The sequence below is a fragment of the Brassica rapa genome, chromosome A02 (genome assembly GCF_000309985.2).
Source record: "Brassica rapa cultivar Chiifu-401-42 chromosome A02, CAAS_Brap_v3.01, whole genome shotgun sequence".
NCBI classification, from domain to species: domain Eukaryota; kingdom Viridiplantae; phylum Streptophyta; class Magnoliopsida; order Brassicales; family Brassicaceae; genus Brassica; species Brassica rapa.
The window spans coordinates 24,543,288-24,564,568 of record NC_024796.2 but is presented as its reverse complement, the minus strand read 5'-3'; the positions used below and the strand labels follow the sequence as shown (position 1 = coordinate 24,564,568).

At 33.8% G+C, this 21,281-nt stretch overlaps 1 protein-coding gene and 1 long non-coding RNA gene across 6 annotated transcripts; one reads left to right on the top strand and one right to left on the bottom strand.

The window, feature by feature from the left end:
• The first annotated feature begins 9,065 nt into the window (after positions 1-9,065).
• Positions 9,066-19,648, top strand: LOC103854019 (protein indeterminate-domain 4, chloroplastic-like). Of its 5 annotated transcripts, none has more exons than XM_009130923.3 (5): positions 9,066-11,469; positions 11,672-11,730; positions 11,824-12,044; positions 12,359-12,755; positions 18,570-19,648. In XM_009130923.3, exons 3-5 carry the CDS (start codon positions 11,858-11,860, stop codon positions 19,462-19,464), a joined length of 1,479 nt encoding a protein of 492 aa, XP_009129171.2. In that variant the 5' UTR covers positions 9,066-11,469; positions 11,672-11,730; positions 11,824-11,857; the 3' UTR covers positions 19,465-19,648. The 5 variants fall into 5 exon arrangements, with proteins under 5 accessions (XP_009129171.2, XP_009129169.2, XP_009129173.2 ...); XM_009130926.3 differs by having other exon boundaries at positions 11,458-11,593; XM_009130921.3 differs by lacking the exon at positions 11,672-11,730 and having other exon boundaries at positions 9,066-11,671.
• On the bottom strand, positions 12,783-18,562 carry LOC117131679. The gene is made up of 2 exons (XR_004454851.1): positions 18,047-18,562; positions 12,783-13,224 (listed from the first exon to the last, which is right to left on the bottom strand). It is a non-coding gene; the product is annotated as an uncharacterized LOC117131679 (long non-coding RNA).
• Positions 19,649-21,281: the final 1,633 nt, after the last annotated feature.

Below are 21,281 nucleotides of genomic sequence, written 5' to 3'. Positions count from 1 at the left end.
TTTAAGACGTTACCATGGCTAATTAAATAAATAAAAATATAAGTTTTGGGTTTTCGGACTAATCATAACCCAAACAGACTTAATTCCAAAACAGTTAAATCCCAAATAGACTAAGTTTAAAATGCCTAATTTTTCTGGTTATATAATTAAGCCTGGTAATTTATAGGGCTTGTGCGAGTTCGGACTACGAGTTTCAGTCCTAATTAACATGTCTACTTATATTGGGCCGTAATTATTATTTAGGTCAATTATAGTTGGTGGTAAAAGTAAATATATTTTTAAGAAATTTATTTTTCAGGGAGAAAAGGATTCTGTTTTTTAATTTATTACTTGAATTCGGAAGAATAGCCTGAGTAAAAAATATGGACTTTAAAATGGGCTCAAAATGCATTCATTGAAAAAGTTAAACTGTTTTTATAATAAAACCAAGACGTTGTTTATTCCTTCTTCTTTTAGGCAAGTTTTTTGGGATCATTTTATTTAGGAAATAAAAAGTCCATTAAAAAATACAACGAAAATGAACCCACTTATACATACATCCTTTACCACTTTCGTTCACAGAATTTAGCTTAATATTAGGTCAACTTACAAAAGATAAGGATTAATGTCGGGTATGAGATGGATGTTAATTGTTTCAACCATTTTAAATAATCCCAATCCTGAAGAAGAAGAAATAAAAAGAATCTGTTGGAATTCATCAATGGCCACGTCAGAGAATCCGTCATGAACTGAGTCAGGATTTGGTGATAGAAATCAAACAGGATTGAGTAATTTAAAGTAAGACAAGGACGTCATGTTAGGAAAAGGAAATGTCACTTTTATGGAGATATGGAAGTCGGCAGGATCCTAGAAATATTACTTTTATGGAGTTATAGAAGTTGCAAGTATTTTGGAATATTTCCAAATAGGTTTATGGAAAGGGGCGAATGCCCTAATCCGACTAGGTTAACCTAATAGACTCCTACTATATAAGAGGAGCTCGTGTGTACTCTTCCCTTTTGTCCAAGAAAAGACCTAGCTTGGTTTGTGAGCTTTGGTTGTGAGAGAAAGAGAGGTTTTATATTCTTTGTACTTGAGATTATAGTGAATTGCCTCTTGCCAGGTCCCGGTGGACGTAAACCATTCTATGTGAACCACTGGGTAAACAATTTCTTGTGTCCATCTTCTATCTTTTTCGCATTCTTCTTCCTATCTCTATTATTCTACAAACTCAACTTTCTTACTTACGTCGTCGAGTTCGTCAGAGAGTGTATCAGCGAGTTTGTGTGTTTAATTATGGTTCTTGAGTCAAACAGCTTTGTCGTTGTGGTTTCAACAAAGTGGTATAAGAGCCTTGGTTGGTGTCGTTGTCAATGGTGAAATCAAGAATTGAGGTGAAATGTTTTGATGGGAAGGGTGACTTCTCATTGTGGAAGAAGAGGATGCTTGCGCATCTGTCTGTTCTTGGTTTAAAGGATGTGTTAGAAGAGTCTACGTCACCTTCTGCGTCAGTGATGAGGAAGGATGAAGACGAAGATGTATTCAGGGAGAGGTTGGTGAAAGAGGAAGCCGAAAGACTTGAAAGATCAGAGAAGGCGATGAATCTGATCATTCTCAGTGTTGGAGATCATGTGCTAAGGAAGATCGAGTTGTGTACGTCAGCTGCTTCTACATGGTCTACACTGAAGAGGTTATATCTTTCGAAAACTCTACCGAATTGAATTCACTTGCAGCACAAATTCTACACCTTCAAGATGGTCGATACACGAAATATGGATGAGAATATCGATGACTTCTTAAAGATTGTCTCTAACATGTCAAGCGTGAATGTAACTGTGTCAGAGGAGGTACAAGCGATTCTGCTCCTGAATTCACTTCCTTCACGGTTCAACTCTCTCAAGGAAATGATTGAGTACGGTAAGGATACATTATCGTTGGAAGAGGTGACAGGTGCAGAAATGTCTAAAGATCAAGATCTGAAGTCCTCTACGGCTTCACATGATAGTGGTGAAGGATATTATGCTAGAGGAAGGACTGAGAAGAGGGATCCTGTGAGGAAAGAAAAAGGCAGTCTAGATCGATCTCAGGGTCTAGGATAACTTGATGGTTCTGCAAGAAGCAGGGAAACACCAAGAGGGAGTGCTACGCCTACAAGAAGAAGTATGACGGAGGAGAAGAAGAAGCTGAAGCAACCATTGTGATATATCGTGAATCAGCGGATGATGCATTGTCGGTAGAAGATACATGTCATCATGATAAGTGGGTGATTGATTCTGGATGCTCCTACCAAATGACGTGTAGGAGAGATTGGTTTCACACGTTTGAAGAGTTGGCTTCAGGACATGTTCTTCTTGGTAATGATTGCATGATTGGAGTGCAAGGGATTGGTACAATCAACATCAAAGCTTATGGTGGTTATGTCAAGATGCTCACGAATGTCAGGTATATTCCGGAACTAAGAAGAACCTTGATATCTACTGGAACCTTGGATGTGTTATGCTTTGTGCATAGTGCTGGACATGGGAAGACTAGGTTTTACAAGCATGGTAAACTAGCTCTTCAGGGAACCTTGTCTGGGTCATTGTACTTGTTAGATGGTGAGATTGGGTCAGGTGAAGTAAACAGCAGCGTCAGGAAGAAACCATCTATGGATGAGATAGTCTTGTGGCATAGACGTTTTGGGCACATGAGTATGAATAATCTACAAATTCTTGCCCGGAGAGGGGTGATCGATAAGATAAAGATTGGAGTTTTAGAGTTCTGTGGGAGCTGTGTGATGAGGAAGCAGAAGAGGTTGAGCTTCAACATCAGAAGACATGATACATGTGAAGCTCTCAGATATGTACATGCTGATTTATGGGGATCTCCAAATGTGACGCCAAGTCTGTCAGGGAAGCAATATTTCATATCTATTATCGATGATTACACAAGGAAGGTCTGGGTATACTTCCTAGCTACTAAAGGAGAAGCCTTTTGTAAATTCTGTGAATGGAAGAAGTTGGTGGAGAATCAAGTCAAGAAGAAGGTGTGTTGTCTTAGAACATACAATGGACTTGAATTCTTTAACACAAAATTTGACAGCTTCTGTAAGCACCATGGAATTCAGAGACATAAGACTTGTGCATATACACCACAACAAAACGGTGTAGCTGAACTTATGAACAAGACTCTGATGGAGAAGGTGAAGTGCCTTCTGGTTGAGTTGGGTCTAGAGGAACAATTCTGGGCTGAAGCGGTGTCTACGTCAGCGTATGTGACAAACATGAGTCCATCTTCTGCAATAGATGGAAACATTCCGGAGGAACTTTGGTTGGGCAAGAAGCCCGATTATCTGCACCTAAGAAAATTTGGATTTGTGGTTTACATCCATGCAGATCAAGGAAAGCTCAAGGCCAGAGCTAAAAAAGGAATCTTCGTCAGCTATCCATCAGGTGTGAAAGGATACAAAGTTTGGCTTCTTGAAGAGACGAAGTGTGTTATAAGTAGGAATGTGTTATTTGCAGAAGATAAAGTCTACAAGGATTTGAGTGTCTATGAGGTTAAAGCAGATGTCACAGCGACGCTAAGAAATCAGACTATGCTGGGAGAAACAGCAGGATCTGCGTCAGGACCAGAAGTTGAACCTTCAGGTGGAGCTGTTGACGAAACAGCTGAAGTACCTGTTGACGCATATGATGAACAAGGTGAAAGTCTTGAAGGATATCAGCTAGTAAGGGATAGAGTTCGGAGAAAAATAATGACACCTGCACGGTACCCTGACTCGGAGGATATAACAGCGTTTTTACTATATGTAGATGATGACGTATGTGCCGAGGAACCTTAAGACTATCATGGAGCGATGAACAACAAAGAGATAACGTAGTAGGATGAAGCATGTAGTGAAGAGATGACTTCACTGGATAAGAACCAAACCTGGAAGCTTGTGAAAAGGCCTAGTAAGCGCAAGGTGATAGGCTGCAAGTGGGTTTTTAAATTAAAGTCTGGTATACCTGGTGTTGAGAAGCCTAGATTTAAGGCTCGATTAGTTGCTAAGGGATACTCTCAGAGGGAGAGTATTGACTATCAAGATGTGTTTTCACCCATTGTGAAACATGTGTCCATAAGGTTCATGTTGTCAATTCTAGTGAATCAGAATTTGGAGCTTGAGTAACTTGATGTAAAGACTGTGTTTCTTCATGGTACACTCGAAGAAGAGATTTACATGGAGCAACCAGAGGGATTTCAGGTTAAAGGGAAAGATGATCACGTTTGTCTACTTTAGAAGGCTCTTTATGGACTAAAGCAGGCACCAAGACAATGGAATAAGTGTCTTGATCAGTTTGTGGTTAGTCATGGATTTGTGAATATGATCACTATGTCTACATCAAGAAGTTAACCAATGGTACGCACATCTATCTACTGTTATATGTGGATGATATGTTGGTTGCATCAAAGGATGCAGCGCAAATCATGAAGGTGAAGCAGCTACTCAGCAGTAGATTTGAGATGAGGACTTGGGTCCAGCAAGACGAATTTTGGGAATGGATATTGAGATAGATCGTGTGAAGGAGATTCTGATACTATCTCAATCTGGTTATATCAGGAAGGTTCTCAAGGTATTCAACATGGAGGAGTCAAAGAGTGTGTCAACACCGGTTGGTGCACATTTCAAATTGTCTGCCTTAGACGATGATGAAGCAGAGACAAGTATGAAGGATATTCCATATGCTAATGCTATCGGAAGCATAATGTATGTTATGATAGGCACGAGGTGTGATCTGGGATATGCATTAGGGTTGGTTAGCAGGTTTATGAGTAAGCATGGGATGGTTCATTGGACTGTGGTTAAGTGGGTATTAAAGTACCTGATGGGAACACAAGATCTGAAACTGTGCTTCAGGAAGAATGAGGTATTTAAGGTTGAAGGTTTCTGTGAATCTGATTTTGCTTCAGATCTGGACAAGAGAAGGTTGATCTCAGGTTATGTTTTCATGGCTTGTGGTAATACAATCAGCTGGAGATCAAGTCTACAAAGTGTAGTGGCTCTGTCAACGACTGAAAAGCAGAGTATATGGTGCTGGTTGAAGCGGTCAAAGAAGGAATGTGGTTAAGGGGCTTAGCGGAGGAGCTTGGATTCAAGCAAGACACGATGGAGATATCGTATGACTCTCAAAGTGCATTGTGTATAGCCAAGAACAATGTGTATCATGAGAGGACTAAGCACATCAGCAGAAAGATGCACTTTATCAGGGATATTATCGCTCAAGGTGATGTAAGTGTGAAGAAGATATGTACTTCTAAGAATCCTGCTGATATATTAACCAAGGTTGTTCCGGTTAAGCAGTTTGAGGAAGCGGTGGACTTCCTTGGGATGTCCAAACACTGAGGAGCATTCGGCATCGCCTGGTAAAACACGAGTTTGATTAACCTAAGTAGTGGATCATGTTTGATGTCATCAAGGTGGTGTTTGTTGGGATTCATCAGTGGCTACGTCAGAGAATCCGTCATCAGTGGTTATCAAATAATAATTTTATGATAGATGTTTAATGTAATATTTTTATTTCTTATACTTTGTATTTAGTTATTATTTATTTTACTATACATTTTTCAGATATATGTAATTTAATTTTTTTTATTTCTTAATTGTATATTTACTTATTCTATTTTTTTATATCAAATGATAATATTATGATAGATGTTTAATGTAATATTTATATTTCTTATATTGTATATTTACTTATTATTTATTTTTCTTTATATTGTATATTTATTAATTATTGTTTAATGTAATATTTATATTTCTTATATTGTGTATTTACTTGTTATTTATTTTTCCTTACAAGTATATTTACTTTATATTATTTTTTATTTTTGTAGTAATAATGCCACGTGTCATATTACAGAAGATTTTTTTTTCTAATGTGGACACTCTATAGAGCCTCAAAATGTCCATTTTATTAGTATAAACTAGGGTTAAAGCCGCCCTACGGTCGGTGAAAAATTTCAAAAAAAGCTAAAAATAATTTAAATTTTAGTATATATTTGAATATAGCTTTTTATATATAACTGTTTTATAAATTATTATATTAATATTTAGTGCTGCAAAAGATTATAGTAATTATATATTATGTTTTAGATTGTGGAAAAATATATTAATGAAATGTCAAAAATAATATTGTAGATGAATTTTCTATTTTTAGCTCTTACAAATATTTTTTAGTTTTTCTCTAGTTTTGTATTTTTGATTAGACCATGTAAATTTTTAAATAAACTATATTTGGAAATTATTTTTTACCAAATTCAAGTTATTTAATATTGTATTATTTACAAAATGTACTTTTTATTTATTATATCTTATTAAATTTTCAAACTGATTTTATAAGATATTTTTTTTGATTATATACTAAAGCATCATATTGTTCCGCCTAATTACTTATACTAAAAATTAAAAATGTATATTCTTCCTACAATTCTTTGTAAGAGAAAGAGATTTTTTTGTGTGCAGGAGAAAGTGAAGGCATATGATGATGTTCCACGCCTCTTTGATCTGATTAAAGATAAGGAATGAAACATATATTCTTCAATTTTGTTAGCTTAGCTTCCATGGCTTTTGAATTTGTTATTTCTACTTTCTTCTCGGACTCTAAATCTATATCTCCTTATCAATCAAACTCCCTTACTTCTATCAAATCCGAATTATGATAGATGTTTAATATAATATTTTTATTTCTTATTGTCTATTTATTTTTATTTTTATTTTTCATATATTGTATATTAGTTGTTCCATTTTTATATTATATAGTTACTTATTATTATTTTTCTAATATTGTATATTTAATTATTCTAATTATTTTGCCCGTATCAAGTGGTAATATTACAATAGATGTTTAACGTATTATTTTGATTTGTTATGTTGAATATTTACTTATTATTTATTTTACTATACATTTTCATATAGATATTTAATGTATTTTTTATATTTCTTATCTTGTATATTTACTTATTATTTATTTTTATTATAATATTATGATAGATGTTTAATGTAAATATTGGTTATATTCTATATTTACTTATTATTAATTTTACTATACATTTTTCAGATATATGTTTTATTTAGTTTTTTCATTTCTGATATTGTATATTTACTTACTGTTTATTTTTTTTATATTGTATATTTAGTTATTCTATTTTTTTGCTTTTTATCAAATGTTAATATTACATTAGATGTTTAATAAATATTTATATTTGTTATATTATATATTTACTTATTGTTTAGTTTTTCTTATATTGTATATTTACTTATTCCAATATAACGATAAATGTTTAATATAATATTTCTATTTATTATTTTGTATATTTGCTTATTATTTATTTTATTATACATTTTCAGAGAGATGTTTAATTTTATTTTTTCATCTTTTAATCTTATATCACATGCTTGTTTTTCATATGTTGTATATCTACTTATAGAAATATTTGGAAATAATTAAAATGAAAAACTATACATTTTTTCTATAAATTTTTAATTAGTTTTCTATTTTGTATATTTTATACTTAGTTTTTTATACTGTATATTTATTTATTCTATTTTTTTCTATCAAATTGTAATACTACTATAGATGTTTAATGGAATATTTTAATTTTTATATTGTATATTTATTTAGTATTTTTATTATACATTTTATAGACAGATGTTAATGTAGTTTTTCTATTTCTTATATTTGTTATTTATTAATTATTTTATTTTATATTTATTTATTCTAATATAATTGATGCTTATGTAATTTTTTATTTTTTTATATTGTATATTTACTTATCACTTATTTTGCAATACATTTTTCAGATAGATATTTAATAATTTAGCTCAATATTATCATTTCTTATTTTGTATATCTTATATATTAAAACAGAAGTCATAACCTTGATTCATGTGTGATTTTTCTAAAAATGGATCTTCAATAGAAATCAGTTATCATTCATTTATTACTAATAATATTGATTAATAATTAATAATATATCATTCCTAATATAACATCGACTCCTAAAAACTCGGATTGGTTAATAAACTCACATTGATTTATGTGTGATATTTTTATTTGGATCATCATTTAATTTTTTTGTTAAGTGTATTTCCTGAATGCTAATATATAATCTTTTAACTACTTAAATCATAATATAATTTGATATCTAATTTTTTTTAAAATATAGATATATATATATATATATATATATTTAATTTTCTTAACAAATGTGTTGAAAAACATTATAACAATATCTTAATTATCAAAATTGTATATAAATATTTTCACTAATTTTGTAATTAGTAATGAAATTAATGTTGTTATACATTATATATATATATATATATATATATATATATATAGTCAGTTATCTTTTATAAAATGAAAAAAAATTATATCAAATTTTACTATTTTATAGTTATATCTATCATTTTAGAATAAAACATTGCATTTAACTAAATATGATAAAATTATTTTAAACATATAAATTAATATATTTTACTTTCACAAACATTAAAAATTTATGCTAGAAATATAATATGTTGGTAGAACGGGTTAACATTAGTAAATTAGATAATTCATGTATCTTATATATTAAAACAGAAGCCACAACCTTGATTCATGTGTGATTTATTTTAAAATGAATTCTCACTAGAAATCAATTATCATTCATTTATTACTAATAATATGGATTAATAATATATCATTCCTAATATAACATCGATTCCTAAATATCCAGATTGGTTAACAAACTCACCTTGATTCATGTGTGATATTTTTATTTGGATCATCATTTAAATTTTTTATTAAATGTATTTCCTTAATGCTAATATATAATCTTTTAACTACTTAAATCATAATATAATTTCATATATTTTAATTTAAAATGTAAATATATATATATACATATATATATATATATATATATATAATTTTCTTAACAAATGTGTTGAAAAACATTATAACAACATCTTAATTATCAAAAATTGTATATAAATATTTTCATTAATTTTGTAATTAGTAATGAAATTAATGTTATTATACATTAATATATATATATATATATATATATATATATTCAATTGTATTTTATAAAATGAAAAAAAATTATATCAAATTTTACTATTTTATAATATCTATCATTTTAAAATAAAACATTGTATTTAACTAAATGCGATAAAATTATTTTAAACTGATAAATTAATATATTTTACATTCAAAAACATTTAAAATTTAGGCTAGAAATATAATATGTTGGTAGAATAGGTTAACATTAGTAAATTAGATAATTCACTTATAAAACTAACTTATCTTAAACTTTTATATAATCAATTAACTTACAACATGAAAACTATCAAATTGTTATATTTAAAATAATTATATATAACCATTTAAATATATAACTTTAAGAATATATTCTACTTATGTAAAATATATATAAACATAAAAATTAATACCCGCACGGTTGTGCGGATCCAAATCTAGTTTTCTTATTTTAATTTTCAAGTTTATTTATTTAGCCTTTTTGTAAAACTAAATGTAAAAAATGTTATATTGTATATTTTATATTGTATATTTTCTTATACTGTACATTTTCGAATATATTTATTTAACCATTTATATGAAATGGTAATATTACATTAATGACAGTTACCAAAACAAAATGCCACGTGGCTTTTTTCCAGAGAATGATTTTTCTCTATTTATTTATTTTAATATAATTGATGCTTATGTAATATTTCTTTTTTTTTATATTGTATATTTACTTATCACTTATTTTGCAATACATTTTTCAGATATATGTTTAATTATTTAACTCAATATTATCATTTCTTATATTGTTATTTTCTTATTTTAATTTTCAAGTTTATTTATTTAACCTTTTCGTAAAAATAAATGTAAAAAATGTAATATTGTATATTTTTTATATTGTATATTTTCGAATATATTTATTTAACCATTTATATAAAATGGTAATATTACATTAAGGACATTTACCAAAAAAAAAGTCTCGTAGCTTCTTTCGGTTGAATGATTTTTTGTTGATGTGTACGCTATGTGGATCCTCGAAGGTCTTTTTATTAGTATAGATTTAATGTCTGTGTGACAATTGATATGTTCATTTTCATCTTTTTCTACATGTTTTCTTAATTGACATACTTATTTTTTTTATAGCCATCTCTCTTTACTTCTTTCCATTATAGTTTTATCTTCAGATTGTTTTTCTTTTCCAAACAAAGTTTATATCTATTATCTTTAAAAATCCATATTCTCAATTGCTAGTAAATAAAACATCAACTAATATTAAATAGTAAACAATCTCTTCACCTTTATTTAACATTTTAGGATTTATTTACTTATGATATGATAACAAAAAGTTATATAGTATGAATTGACATAATATTATATATAATATTTTCCTATAGATTTTAAAAATTAAGTTTAATAAGAATGTAATATTACAATTAATAATATTAGTAAAAATAATAAAATATGTATATTTTATAAATATAATATTATGAGTCGAATAAAATTAATAGTTTTATATTTACAGCTTATAATTATTTTAATTATTATATATTTTAATTAAAATTTATACCTCCGTCAAATGATCTATCTAGATCCGCCACTGGTGTGGAAGATGTATAATATTATATCCTTTTTGACAAATATTTTAAATAATAAACGCAACTAGCTTAGAACCCTTCAAGTATTCAAAAAATCAAGCTCAAATTTGACAGGTGCTTCCGGAGTCGGGTGTCTCTATGTGTCATCTCGACGACACAACGGCAGATACAATTACAGGAAGATGCCGACTTTGGGATGTTTAAGTTCGGGTGGGGATGAGATTACTAGTTCAAGATTAAGTTAAATTGTTAAGACAATTGTTAGGTTTTCTGGCTTTCAAAATTGGATTTTTTTTTTAAGGTTGTAAATGTTGTCATTTTATTTAATCGCTATTTAACAAAGACAAAGTAATACATTGATTTTCGTACAAGAATCTAACGTTCTTTTCAACAATCTATATGATGGGGTGTAGAAATGTACATACAAATATAATATGTTTAATAATTATTAACATTTTTAGATAAGCAAAAGAGTTATTACAACAAAACCTAATCAGTTTAATGAAGGGAAAGCGAGGGTTTTGTCTTAAAGCCCACGAGAAAGATACGAACTAGAAAAATGTAGTCCCCACATCACACCCCGCATGTGGACACATTTCATCGTGTTAACAGTGACACCCAAACCGAAACCAGCCTTCTTCTTTCTTTTTTTTCTGTGCAAGAACATCCTTCTTTTTTCTTTTTTTTTCTTGGTCAAACAGACCATCCTTCTTCTTAATTGTAAAAAAATAAGTTTTAAACAAGTTTTTATTTATTTTGAAATAGAGTATGACAGAGATGGACCTCAAGGTCATATATGCCTTATTAAAAAGAAGAAGAAGAAGAAGAACACAAAACAGGAGAGAGAAAGCGAGGGCTTTGAGGTTTGTCTTTGTATTATAACACACACATACATAATAGTGTCTTCTTCTTCTTCTTTTTTTTTTGTTCAAAAGTGTGTCTTCTTCATCATCTTCTTTATCATCATCATACATCATCCTCTTCTTGGTTCTTTCTTAACCTCCGATTTATAGCTTTTTGACTATTTTTTTCTTCTTATTCTTGGTTGTTTTCTCTTGATCTCAGGTACCAAAAATAACAACTTAGAAACCTTTCTTCTTAATTCTTTCAAAAGCTTACAAAAAGTAAAGCCTTAATTTGTTTTCTTTGTTCTTTCATGTCTTTTAATGAGTTTCTCAATCCTTTTTAACTTTTTAATGTGGATTGTTCTCTTGCAGTTTATAATCTTACACGCAAAGAAGAAGATCTAAGATGTCGTCATCATCATATAACGCAAGTGTTGCTCCATCATCATCCTCAGCTGAGCCGTTCTTCCTCACTGGTTCCGGCGTCGGAGATAACGAATTTGACCGGAAAGATACTTTTATATCAATGATACAAGAACCTAACTCCTCAGCTCAACCACCCAAGAAACGAAGAAACCAGCCCGGAAACCCAAGTAAGTACCTCTTACACATATATTAGATATTAATTTCTATATTATCACTAGAAGGTTTGAGGAAAGAAGAAAAAACCCTTTTAGGATAAAGCTTAAAAGTTGAAAAAAAACAAATAAACATGAACCCTAGTTTTTTTTTTTTTTTTTGGTAAACTCGTATCAAGATTTCATTATTTTCGACCGGTCATTAATATATTATATAGATGTGATATTTGGTTTTCTTTCTAAATAATGTTTATATCATTTTTCTTAATTAGTCCTCATAGATAAACATTCAGGATCCTACTGGTGGCTAAATTTGATTGATCAAACAGATCCTGATGCGGAAGTGGTAGCGTTATCTCCAAAGACTCTAATGGCTACGAACAGGTTCATATGCGATGTATGCAAGAAAGGGTTTCAAAGAGAACAGAATCTACAGCTTCACCGAAGAGGACATAATCTCCCATGGAAGCTCAAACAGAAGTCAACCAAAGACGTGAAGAGGAAAGTGTATCTTTGTCCGGAACCCACGTGCGTCCACCATGACCACTCACGTGCTCTCGGAGACCTCACCGGAATTAAGAAGCACTATTACCGTAAACACGGAGAAAAGAAGTGGAAATGCGAGAAATGTTCAAAGCGTTACGCTGTTCAATCGGATTGGAAAGCTCACTCTAAGACTTGTGGTACTAAAGAGTATCGATGTGACTGTGGTACCATCTTCTCTAGGTAACTAATCCCTATCCATTTCTTTTAAGTAATTTGTTGGTATCTGCGCTAGGTAAGTGATGAAACGTATAATATACATGTGTATACTATACATGTGAATAGTATATAGAGGCTGATCTTATCTAGGTAAAGTATAACAATGGACCATCATTTCTTTTGTATTGCATTGAAATTTCTTAAGTAAATGCTTACCTCCAAACTGCATGTTAAACGTAGCTTATTTACTAATTTACTTGAAAATATCAAATATATAGTATGATTTGTAACTGAAACTCTTATATATGTATGGCCACGGAATCTCAACCTAGAGTACACCACCCATAAAATGTATATGAGCACTATGTACAGAAAATATGATCTTCTTTTTTTTTTGGAGCAAATGTACACAGGATCTATCACTGTATTTGTTTGGGTGTCGATGAGTGGTGTATAGAGAAAGACAGTGAAGAGAAACTGAAAAAAAAAGATGCTAAATTGTTAAACTATATAATCTAATCTCTCCTTGATACATTTACATAAGTTAGTTATTTATGTTATTACACAAAGAGTTGTAACTCTTCAAGTTGTGTCCTTTAGTATAAAGAGTTGTGTCTCTTATACTTGTATTGATTCGATCTCTATATAAAGATCAATCATCTGTTGTAAACTTAATTACCGAATCTCAATAATACAAAAGTATTTTCAGAAAAGTTTATAAGCCTGAAACGTCTATCTTATTCTTTCTCTCGAACTCGTGTGTAACACACTGTGATCGTTGTGTAACACAAGCGGTTGGTAAAAGATTAACATGGTATCAGAGCTTTACGTTTGAGAGGACAAAGGAAAAAGCACTAGTAAGAGAAACACTTGGCGTGGAGAAAAGGAGGCTAGAGGATTTTGTCATACGATTTCGGAATCATTCGAAACGATGAAGAATCAAGTAATCCCCATATTTGATGGAGAGAAGTACGACTTCTGGAGCATCAAGATGACAACCATTCTCAAGACCAGGAAGTTATGGTCTGTGGTTGAAGAAGGCGTAGCAGCCCCACCAGCACAAGTGGATGAAACCCCTGAAACAGCAAGGGCAAGATCGCTTAGAGAAGAAGCGATGATGAACGATACATTGGCTTTGCAAATCTTGCAAACTGCTGTATCGGATCATATATTCTCACGGATTGCAGCAGCATCAACATCCAAAGAGGCGTGGGATGCATTGAAGGAGGAGTATGAAGGCTCTCCTCAAGTTCGTTTGATTAAACTTCAAACATTGCGAAGGGAGTATGAGAATCTGAAGATGTATGAGAATGAAGACATTAAGGTCTTCACAGATAAGATAGTTGAATTGGCAAATCAATTAACTTATCATGGTGAACAGAAGTCAGATGTTCAACTCATACAGAAGATACTCATCTCTCTCCCAGCCAAGTTCGATAGCATAGTCAGTGTGTTGGAGCAAACAAGCGATTTGACTTCAACAAAGATGACAGAGTTGATCGGGATCTTGAAGGCTCATGAAGCAAGGCTGGCTGCAAGAGAAGAAAGCACCAGTGAAGGAGCATTCGATGCTCGTGTTAAACACAAAAATTCTGGTGTTACACAAGACAACTCAAAGCGCCAAGGAGGCAAGAAGTGGTGCGGTTTCTGCAAGAGAAACAACCACAATGAGAGCGAGTGTTGGAGGAAACAGAAGAAGGAAGATCCAAAGAAGGATCACAGAAGTAACAAGGAGTGTTACAATTGTGGCAAGTTAGGCCACTTTGCAAATCAGTGCTACTCAAAGAAGAAAGAGAAGGCACATGTGAGTCTCGAAGAAGATTCAAATGAAGATCACATGTTGTTCAGTGCGAGCGAAGCAGCAACAACAGTGATGGAAGATGTCTGGTTAGTAGACAGTGGAGCAACTAATCATATGACAAAGGAGGAGAGTTACTTCTCAAAGCTTGATAGGAGTATCAAGGTTCCAATAAAGATTGGAAATGGAAGCACAGTCATGACAGCCGGTAAAGGAGACATTACCGTCATGACTAAAGGTGGCAAGAAGACCATCAGAAATGTATTCTTGGTTCCGGGTTTGGCAAAAAATTTGTTGAGTGTTCCACAAATTGTTTCAAGCGGATACCGGGTGAGTTTCCAAGAGAAGAGATGCATCATAGATGATGCAAAAGGAAGGAGGATAATGGATATCCCAATGACTCACAAAAGCTATCGAATCAGGATGAGTTCGGCTCAGGTAGAAGAGGCCTTGAGCGCTAGTGAGCAAGGAAAGATGGAGACATGGCACAAGAGACTTGGTCATGTAGGCGACAAAAGGTTGCAACAAATGCAAGACAAAGACTTGGTAAAGGGATTACCAAAGTTTAAAGTCAAGAAGGAAGCATGTGAGGCGTGTAGACTTGGAAAGCAATCACGCAAAAGCTTCCCAAAGGAATCTCAAACTAAGACAAGGAGAAGCTTGAGATTGTACATACGGATGTATGTGGGCCGATGCAGCACCAGTCTGTTGATGGAAGCCGATACTTTTTGCTATTCTTGGATGATCATACTCACATGTGTTGGGTATACTTCATGAAGCAAAAGTCAGAGACATTCTCACTGTTCAAGAAGTTCAAAGCAATGGTGGAGAAGCAGTCGGATTGTACCATCAAGACACTGAGATCAGATGGAGGTGGTGAGTTCACTTCACGAGAATTCAACCGGTTCTGTGAAGAAGAAGGAATCAATAAGCAAGTCACCTTGCCTTATTCACCACAACAAAATGGTGCAGCGGAGCGCATGAATAGGACCTTGGTGGAGATGGCTAGATCTATGTTGGCAGAACAAGACTTACCGCTCAAGTTATGGGCAGAAGCGGTATACACTGCCTCATATCTTCAAAACCGTCTGCCATCAAAGGCAATAGAAGAAGATGTCACTCCTATAGAGAAGTGGTGTGGACACAAGCCAGATGTGTCACACATGAGAATGTTTGGTAGCATATGCTACATACATATCCCAGATCAAAAGAGGAGGAAGCTAGACGTCAAGGCAAACGTGGAGTCTTTGTTGGATATAGCAACCAATCCAAAGGCTATAGAGTTCTCATTTTGGAGAATGAGAAGATTGAAGTATCAAGAGATGTCGAGTTTGAAGAAGGAAAGAAGTGGGATTGGAAAAGGCAAGAAGAAGTGAGGAAGACATTGGAGTTGTCTATGGAAGACTCTCACTCGCCTGAAGAACAAACCGAAGGTGCATCCAGTCCTGAGGAACAAACCGAAGGTGCATCCAGTCCTGAGGAACAATTTGGAGGTACTTTCAGTCCTGTTCTTTTTCAAAATGATGATCATGATACTAGTAGTGGAGATGAAGAAACTTCTGAGGCACCAAGGAAGTTCAAGTCCATGGTTGATATCATGGAAAGGGCACCGAGAGTAGAGCTTGATGAAGCGGCTCAAGCTATAGAAGCTTGTCTTCATGCAAATGAAGAACCATACACTTATGATGAAGCGTGTGGTACCAAGGAATGGAGAGAAGCAATGAATGAGGAGATAGCCATGATTGAGAAGAACAAGACGTGGGAACTAGTGGACAAGCCAAAGAAGAAGAATGTGATAAGTGTGAAGTGGATCTACAAGATCAAGACCGATGCAAACGGCAATCACATCAAGCACAAGGCGCGGCTAGTTGCAAGAGGGTTCTCTCAAGAGTATGGTGTTGACTACCTTGAGACGTTTGCTCCTGTCTCAAGGCATGATACAATACGAGCCATACTTGCCTATGCGGCTCAGATGAAGTGGCAATTGTATCAGATGGATGTGAAGTCAGCCTTTCTCAATGGCGACCTCAAGGAAGAAGTGTATGTCACACAACCGCCTGGGTATGTGACACACGGGAAGGAACACAAAGTGTTAAGGCTACACAAAGCTTTATATGGTTTAAAGCAAGCCCCAAGGGCATGGTATGGAAGGATAGATTCATACTTTCTTCAAAACGGTTTTGAGAGGAGTATGAATGATGCGGCCTTATACATCAAGAAGCAAGGAGGAGATGTGTTGATCGTGAGTCTATATGTGGATGATATAATCATCACAGGAAGCAACATTCAGAGCATCAACACATTCAAGGAGAACATGAAGAAAGAATTCGAGATGGTGGATCTTGGATTGTTGAACTACTTTCTTGGAATGGAAGTAATTCAAGACAATGGAGGCATATTTCTTTCACAAGAAAAGTATGCAAACAAACTTGTAGACAAGTTTGGGATGCGAGACAGCAAGAGTGTAAGCAACCCACTTACACCACAAGGAAAAGGAGTTGAGGATGACAAGGAGTATGGAGATCCGACTAAGTATAGAAGCATCATTGGAGGGCTTTTGTACTTGTGTGCATCAAGACCTGATGTGATGTATGCAAGCGCATATCTCTCAAGATACATGTCATCACCTCGCATGAAGCACTACCAAGAAGCCAAGAGGGTGTTAAGATATGTCAAAGGAACATCAAACTTTGGAGTGTACTTCACAAGCGTGAAAGAACCAAGACTTCTAGGCTACACAGACAGCGATTGGGGTGGTTCTAAGGAAGACAAGAAAAGCACTTCAGGTTATGTGTTTACTCTTGGATCAGCCATGTTTGTTGGCAGTCAAGCAAGCAACAAACAGTGGCGCAATCAACAGCTGAAGCGGAGTACATAGCCGTGTGTGCAGCAGCAAATCAAGCAGTGTGGTTACAAAGACTATTTGAAGACTTTGGTCAGAAGTTTGAAGGAGGCATTCCGATCTTATGTGACAACAAATCAGCAATAGCAATTGGGAAGAATCCGGTGCAACACAGAAGGACGAAGCACATAGAGATCAAGTACCATTTCGTGAGGGAAGCTGAGCAAAAGGGAATCATTGAACTGAAGTATTGCAAAGGGGATGATCAACTCGCAGACATTCTCACAAAGGCATTGGGTGGTTCAAGATTTGAAGATCTAAGGAAGCAGCTTGGAGTCAAGTCGAGATATGATTAAGGAGGAGTGTTAAACTATATAATCTAATCTCTCCTTGATACATTTACATAAGTTAGTTATTTATGTTATTACACAAAGAGTTGTAACTCTTCAAGTTGTGTCCTTTAGTATAAAGAGTTGTGTCTCTTATACTTGTATTGATTCGATCTCTATATAAAGATCAATCATCTGTTGTAAACTTAATTACCGAATCTCAATAATACAAAAGTATTTTCAGAAAAGTTTATAAGCCTGAAACGTCTATCTTATTCTTTCTCTCGAACTCGTGTGTAACACACTGTGATCGTTGTGTAACACAAGCGGTTGGTAAAAGATTAACATAAATTTGGTCACATGTATGAGTTGGATTTTCCACTTTTGTTTTCTTCTTCTTCTTGACTTTGCAGGTTCCCCTTTTTTATGAAACTCCTCTTATTTTGTGGACCCGTTTCATCTCTTTCTCTCTCTAGACATATATACATACATAGATGCATATATATAAGAGTGCGTTACTTATTTCTACAGTGCTTTTTTGAACACTTTAACGCTGTTCTAGGGTTTCTTTCCTTATTTTCATGGTTTGACTTAAATACTTCGTTGTAAAGTGTGACCGACTTAACATTCATGGGTTCTGCATTAAATGAAGAAGGTGTTTCACTAAATTAGCATTTGACTCGACCTCTATATTCTTCTACATATCATTCTCTCCTGTAAATGGCATCCATTATAACTAGCATTCATTAATGATTGATTCACGTCAATATATGCAAAACATGTACACATAGAATCCAATAGTTTTACATCCGCCGTTCTCCTGATTATTTTTATTTATGCTTTTTATAGTTGGGACTTTTGTTTTGCAGACGCGATAGTTATATTACACACAGGGCTTTCTGTGATGCATTGATACAAGAGACTGCTAGAAACTCTACCGTGAGCTTCACGTCTATGGCAAGTGCTAGTAGCGGGGCTGTCTCCGGTGGATTTTACAGGAGACTCGACGGTGGCAACGCTCTCGCCCACCGCAATTTGAACGACCATCATAACTCCGGATTTTCAACTATTCCAGGTTACAATCTAAACATTGCATCTTCTGAAAATAGCAGAGACTACGTGCAGCAAACGTCAGACCCTAACTTCTTAATCCAAATCTCATCGAGCCAACGGATGCTGACTGTACCGAACAACAACGATCAGAGTTTCATGAACGAACATGGTATGATCCAGTTTGATCCAGTCAACAACACTAACCTAAAGAGTAACACCAACAACAGCTTCTTCAACCTCGGATTCTTTCACGAAAACACCAAGAACTCAGAGACGAGTCTTCCTTCTCTATACAGCACCGACGTTCATACACGTTCTTCTAATGTGTCAGCCACGGCGCTGCTTCAGAAAGCTACTCAAATGGGCTCCGTTACAAGCAACGACCCTTCTGCGTTCTTCAGAGGCTTAGCTTCTTCGTCTAATTCGTCAAGTGTGGTTGGTAATGACTTTGGGGGAGGGCAGATTATGGGGAACAATAATAACGGTAGCCTTCAAGGTCTAGTGAGCTCACTAGTGGCCGTAAATGGCGGTGGTGCTGGCGGATCCGGTGGCAATATCTTCGACGTTCATTTTGGAAACATTGAAAATATGAGCGGCTCGGACAAGTTAACGTTGGATTTTCTTGGAGTTGGAGGATTGGTGAGAAATGTAAATCGTGGTGGTGGTCATGGCGACGTTCCGGAGCAAAACCATACATTTGGAAGACCTTGATAAAATCATCCATTACTATAGATCTTTACTGAACTCTTTAGGTTTGATTTTGATTGAAGTCTGCCTTTTGTTATGCTGTTATATAATAAAAACAATGTAAGGTTGCTACTTTGTTGTTTAGAACCGAATATGAAGTACCTTCTTTGTTATGTATAGTTAATATTCGGTTGCTGATATTCACTTATATATAACTCAGTAGTGATATTCACATTCCTAGCAAAAACAAATGTAGAAGGCAGATTAAAAGAAATGTATAAAGAGTATATAATGCAGTTTTTTTTAACGAATGGCTATTTTATTACCCAAACTTGAGATGATCTGGGTAACCGGAATAGAATAACCAATGTAACACAATTCTCTATGAAAAGACCTCGCAGTCTTAGCTAAAGAATCTGGGATTCCATTTTGCGTCTTTGGGAAATGAGAAATCTTCAATTCCGAAAAGCATATCAGCAGAGTTTGTATCATCTCCAATTCTATTACAAAACTTGGTCAATCTTTAGGCTCCTTTATCATCGCAATTAAATCCTTGCAGTCTATCTCGAAATTCTAGCATGTCGAATGCTGAAGCATACTCTCTATCTCCCATCGCAGTGCTTCCACTTCCAAATGCAAGGCAGTGTCTCGCCATCTATAGATTCGCGTCTCCATAAGTTGAATCTTCCCCAAGTTATCCTTCCAAACTCATCCACAGCCGCTGAACGAAGCTGTCGGAGTCCATGACCCGTCCACCATGGAGACATTACCCAAGCATAGACTTGGGGTTCCTCGCTACTATTTCCTTGTGGAATTGATGCTACCATCTCGTTTGCATCGAACAAGGCTTGACACTCACTCTCCGCATAATAAACTAGCTCCAAAGGATCCATGCCTATCTCCGTGAAAAGTTTATCATTTTGAGCCTTCCAAATATACCAGATTATCCAGGGATAAGGATCTCTGTATAATTTTGGTTCAATAATGTTATTCTTTCTCCGAAAAAGATAATCCATGTTGGCATAGATACTTAGAAGCGAGAAGATGTTAGAGCTTGATGGTGTCTCTGAAAGAAACTAAATTTGAAGGGCTGGTGGATATTCAAAGATGGCATGAATAACAGATTCTTCAGGTTCACCACATCTTGGGCAATAGTTATCGCATCTCATATTACGACGTGTCAGGTTTCTCTTTACCGCCATGTGTCATGTTATCAGTTGCCATATAAGATAGCATATCTTCTAAGTTATTTTTATTTTCCAAGCAAAGACTTGAAGTTATGTTATACTAAGTTTCAAGACCTTCGTTTTCTCATCATCTCTCAGTAAATTATGTGCTATCCAATATCTAGATTTTACAGTTAAATGGTTAAAAGTTGGTACAATCATCAACAAAAGATATTGCAGCCAGAAATCTAATATCTTTTATTTTTTGAAAATTTAAATTATTAATCAACCAAACGTTACTAACAATGTTTGCTAAATTAAAAAGCTAGAAATTGATTAGGGAAAACAAGCAATATAATAAATTAATTTTGTATCATTCATAAGCATATATTTAAATAAACTTTTTTGTTGTTTCTGTATCATTCATAAGTTCATTAAAAAAATTGATTATATATATAGACGAAAATATAACTTTTAAAATAAAATACAGAAATATTCCAGATTATAAGATGCTTACAGTATACTTTTTGTACTGTCAAAGTTGCCACGCTGATATATAAAATCGCTGAAAATAATTTTGATTATATATTCTACTTTTTTAATTTATTGTATTTTTTTGTCAGAATTTAATGCAGAAACTAGGTTACACATCCCCGGTTTCACATGCATCTACAC

Bases quoted from the DNA above. Each gene is read 5' to 3' on its own strand.
- LOC103854019 (XM_009130923.3), top strand. From the start codon at position 11,858: ATGTCGTCATCATCATATAACGCAAGTGTTGCTCCATCATCATCCTCA. The intron at 12,045-12,358 runs GTAAGTACCTCT...TTGATCAAACAG, and splicing joins AAACCAGCCCGGAAACCCAA to ATCCTGATGCGGAAGTGGTA. The intron at 12,756-18,569 runs GTAACTAATCCC...TTTGTTTTGCAG, and splicing joins TGTGGTACCATCTTCTCTAG to ACGCGATAGTTATATTACAC.